The sequence below is a fragment of the Echinops telfairi genome, unplaced genomic scaffold (genome assembly GCF_000313985.2).
Source record: "Echinops telfairi isolate 266 unplaced genomic scaffold, ASM31398v2 ScPeMD7_3533;HRSCAF=4204_1, whole genome shotgun sequence".
In the NCBI taxonomy this organism is placed as follows: domain Eukaryota; kingdom Metazoa; phylum Chordata; class Mammalia; order Afrosoricida; family Tenrecidae; genus Echinops; species Echinops telfairi.
The window spans coordinates 10,788,122-10,793,076 of record NW_022107432.1 but is presented as its reverse complement, the minus strand read 5'-3'; the positions used below and the strand labels follow the sequence as shown (position 1 = coordinate 10,793,076).

At 40.4% G+C, this 4,955-nt stretch overlaps 1 protein-coding gene across 1 annotated transcript in view; it reads left to right on the top strand.

Moving 5' to 3' along the window:
- Positions 1-1,397: 1,397 nt before the first annotated feature.
- FAM83B (family with sequence similarity 83 member B) overlaps positions 1,398-4,955 on the top strand; it is a 76,838-nt gene continuing 73,280 nt past the window's right edge. The window contains exon 1 of the mRNA XM_004696347.3: positions 1,398-1,872. Within this exon, the coding sequence (XP_004696404.1) occupies positions 1,429-1,872 (444 nt within the window). The 5' untranslated portion in view covers positions 1,398-1,428. The remainder of the gene's footprint in view (positions 1,873-4,955) is intronic.

Sequence of the window (4,955 nt, the reverse complement as noted above, 5' to 3'; positions counted from 1 at the left end):
TCGGTTGATGTCAGCGAGTGTAGTTTTGGATTGACATGTTGGCTATCTTGTTTCAAACTGATGATGTGGAAATAAGTCAGTGTAAAAATAAGTAATGTTGCCTGTTGGTTCCCCGTTTCTCCCCCTTCCGCCCACCTCTCTACCTGTGCCCTCAGGGAATCATTACTCCCATTTCTATTTCTGAAGGGTTTAATCTATCTTGGATTTCATGTATTGAGTGACCTTAAGTACACAAATGAATATACATAGGTCTCACAAGATTAAAGAGGTAAAACTAAGAGCATAATAGTAAGGGGAAGACATATTCAAGACCTAGAGCATAGTGATGTGTTTTATCAATGCTGTGCTGCACCCTGGAAGTATGGTCCCTTCCGTTTGGCCCTTCTGTCAGGGAGTGTCCACTAATCTCACAGGTGGGTTTTGGGTCTCCACATTATCCACACTCCTTCATATCTATCTGATTGCTTATTTTTGAATTTCTGAAACCTATTCATGTCGACACCGCATAATCACACAGGCTGATGTGCTGCTTCCCTGTGGGCGTTGTTGCTTCCCTGCTGAAGGGCCACTTGTTTAACTTCAAGCTTTTGAGACCCCAGACACTATATCTTTTAATACCCAGGCACCATCAGCTTTCTTTATCACATTTGCTTTTGTACCTATTCTATTTTCAGTGATTGTGTTGGGAAGGTGGGTATCATACATTGCCACATTATTAGAACTGTTCTTATATATATACATACACACACACATAGACCAATACACCTATCTTTATGTATTTACATATCTATATTGATATCTATATATATAATTTTTACTTTCTTATTCTTTCCTCTTCGTCTTTTTTTCCCTCCTGCTCCATTATCATTTTTTTACCCATTGTTCACCTCACAGTAATTCCTCTTGGATACATTTCAATTGATCAAACATGACCAGGAATACTACATCATCCTCACAATCAATTTTAAAGGCCTTGCTGTTCCATGTCCCCGTTGTTATTTGCTCATCACCCCCTCCATACCCCTCCCGCCCTGGAACCGATGGCAATGATGACTGTATAACCCCACCTGAGGGGAATGGGCAACAGAATTGCTGTGAATGGATACAGTGGAAGAGCTAAGATATGGCAAGAAAAACATACATAATATAATAATAAGGGTTCCTGGGGCTAAGGTGGGAGAGGGAGGGGATAAAGTGGAGCCGATATCAAAGAGTTCAAGAAGAAAGAAAATGTTTGCAAACAATGGTGACAGCAATTGTACAATTATGCTTGATCTAATTGAATGATGGATTGCTGTAATATCATTATGAGCTTCCAATAAAATAGAAGACAAAAATAACCCTGATTTCTTTCTTTTCAAATTACCAGAACCATCTCCTTGCTGTATGAATGGACATTTGAAGGTGCTCTTGTCAACACTTGCAAGCATGGAGACCTCATCAATGCTTTCCTCGCTGAATGATGAGTGTAAATCGGACAACTACATTGAGCCTCACTACAAAGAGTGGTATCGGGTAGCTGTTGATATTCTGATTGAACATGGGTTAGAAGCCTACCAAGAATTTCTTGCCAAGGAACGTGTATCGGAATTTCTAGCTGAGGAAGAAATTAATTATATTTTGAAAAATGTTCATAAAATTTCACATTGTACACTGCATGGTACTGAGAATTCTTATGATGATACCTCATCTTCTGGGACCTATTGGCCCATTGAGTCTGATGTGGAAGCTCCAAACCTCGACTTGGGCTGGCCATATGTGATGCCTGGACTCTTAGGGGGCACACATATAGACCTCCTGTATCATCCACCAAGGGCCCAGCCACTTACAATAAAGGAAACCATTCGGAAGATGATCAAAGAAGCAAGAAAGGTAATTGCATTTTTATTTTGAAATGAAAAAGTTTAAGCATGTCGTAAAGTACAGTGAGTAATATAACAGACATGTATGCTGATCAATCTCTGTCTATATGGACAATGCTTCTTTTCAGTCGACATACATTAGCCATAGAAAAGTTGCTCTTTCCCCATATATTGGATGTATTTGATGGTCAGTCCCAGCTAAAGATAGAGCTTCATTTCTCTTGAGAATGCAGAGTCCCAAGAGACGACCTGCTTCCAAAGACTAGTTTTATGGACTTGGAATAGGATGATTTCATACACTCATATGTCCTAATGACTTAAATATTTCTTAATATATAAAAGAAAATTTATCTGTAATGAACCTAGTACAACTTTTTGATCTCAACCGGAACGAACCCTAATTTATGTTCTATATCTGATTTATGCTATTGAATTAACTGTATGTTTATGGTTCATTCGTTGATCTTGTTCTTGAGTTGTCTGCGCATACTCCATGCCATCGAGTCAATGCTGACCTGCAGCAGCCCTGTAAGGCAAAGCAGAACTGTGCCTGTGGGTTTCTGAAACTAGAACTCTTGACAGGAAAAGACAGCTTCACCTTTACCCCTGCTGAGTTGTATAGAAACACAAATCAAGCATGTTAATGCAAAATTCTGAAGTAAGGTCCTAAGGTACCTAGCATTTTAAGATGATTTAATTTATTTTAATGCTCTTGAACAAATATTTATTTTGGCTTCTACAGCTCAGAAATTGTATTTCACTGTTCAGACTTCTTTTTTAACCAAAGATACTTTCTTTTAACAAATTATTGCACGTCATTGGGAGTTTTCTATGTACCCAGCTCCATGTTAGGTACTGTGGATAGTACAAGAGAACTTTTTAACTGACGCCAACCTAAAGTTTAATAATTAGGCATAAGAAGTTTTGTTTTTAACTATAACGCGCCAATTTCTTTGTTTCACGTACCATTAAAAACCCCAAGTCAGAGCCACTGGAGTTTAGTTGATATGGACTCCTATCGACCCTGAGTGTTAAATTAGAGCTGCTTCCAAGAGTGTCCAAGGCTACACGTTTTTCCGAGTGCCCATCTTTCTCCTACAGAAAGACTGGTGGCACCAACTGATGGTCATTTGGTTAACAACCCCGCGCTTTAACCAGCAGGGCGCCTTGCAGAAATGATAGGGTGTAGAACTTTAGATCTAAAAGAAAGAGGCTCACATACATGGTATTGCTTTCATCCATGTCAACCAGACATAGAAATGTTTAGGTAAGCATGCTTGCTTGAACTCCAGAAAAATAAGACTCTTGAAATCTCAGGACAGGTACCTGAAAGCCTAGTAATCTGTTCGGGAGACAGAATGTTCAAAGGGTAAAGTGGTAGGCTTTACAAAAGTAAGGTGATTTTCCCTTGCCTCGCCCCCGCCCCCTCCTGACCTTAAATAATCTCACTTTTAGCTATGTCAACTCCTTTAGCAAGATGACAGTAAAAAAAGTGTTAATCTGTTATACAATTGTTAAAAATTGCCTCTAGATGCAGGTACACGGTAGGTATGAAGACCTGATGAATGAATTCAGCTGTCAGTCTAATTTTCTGAATTGAACAATGAATATTTCCAAAACTGCTACCCTGTGTTCTGTGAATCAACTAGGCAGCTGTGTTTTGCAAGATGACAAAATTCAAAAACAAAATGCAAGGATATGTATGAGTCCCTGCAAATGAAAAAGAGAATAAATACCAAGTGCTAATTTTTGTTTGGAAAGAATAATAGCTTTTGGGTCCTCGTGTTAACTGAAAATTAAAAGGAAGAAAAACAACACTGAAATTAAGATTTTTTTTAATAGCAAATTTACTAGCCTGCACCATAGATAATTTGCTTTGAGGCACTGGATTTCTCTGATGCACATATCATTCAGGGGATATGATGAGAACTGAACATTAACTGTGACCTTAGTGCATTATTTTAATGTGTCAGCTGTGTACAGTGAACTGTGAACAAAGTATTCTCTGCCTGATCATTGTCTTCTGGTAACTCCCGGTCCAATGGGAAACTGAGGGAGTCAAAGTCCATGTTGTTAGATGATAGGGTAATGTTCTCTTCTGAGCTGACCCCACCACACTGAGGCAAAACACTGGGGGCGTGCAATGGAGCGGCGGGGGGAAGCAGAGCAAGGAGGTCCCGAGGGAGTATAAAGGATGGACTTTGGGGCCAGGACGTAGCACCCCATAAGGCTCGTCTGGAAAACACTCCTAAAGGTCAACAAACAGTCCTTGAACTATTAACAGGCTTTATTTTTCTTTCTTTTTTTCTGCCTACTTGTTTTGTTTTTTTCTTTTTTTCTCTTCTTTTAAATTTTGTATGCCAGTGGCTTTTTTGTTTGTTAGCTTTTCGGTGCTGCCGCCGTCGCCGCCATGTTCTCATGTGCCACTTCGGTGTTGTCAAAGCCATCCCCAATGTTATGCACATATTAATATATCTGCAGGTCCACCTAGATAAGAGAGGCTGGACAAACAATGTGAGAAGAAAATAAAGGGACCAACGGTCCCGGAAGGACATGGGAGTGTGAGAGGTAGGGGAAGGGAGGAGGTGTTGGTCAACCCAGGGACAAGGGAACAATGAGTGGTTCAAAACCAGTGGCAGGGAGGGGATGGGAGGACTGGTAGGGAGTGACCAAGGGCAAGGTAACTGAGAGGAATTACTGAAACCAGAATGAAGGCTGGACGTGGTAGTGGGACAGGAGGAAAGCATAAGGAAATAGAGGAAAGGAGTAGGAGGCAAAGGGCATACATAGAAGCCTAAATACAGCCATGTACATATGTAAATATATTTAAGATTATGGGGGAAATGGACCTATGTGCATATATTTATAAGTTTCGTAGTAGGGTAGCTGGTGGACATTGGGCCTCCTCGCATGCATTCCCTTAATACAAGAGCACCTTGCTCAGCTAAACAGTCATTTCATGATACCCACCTTCCTGACATGATCGCTGAAGACAGACGTGTGCATAAGCAAAGGTGGTGAAGAATGCCCGGCTATCAAAAGATATAGTGTCTGGGGTCTTAAAGGCTTGAAGGCAAACAAGCGGCCATCTAG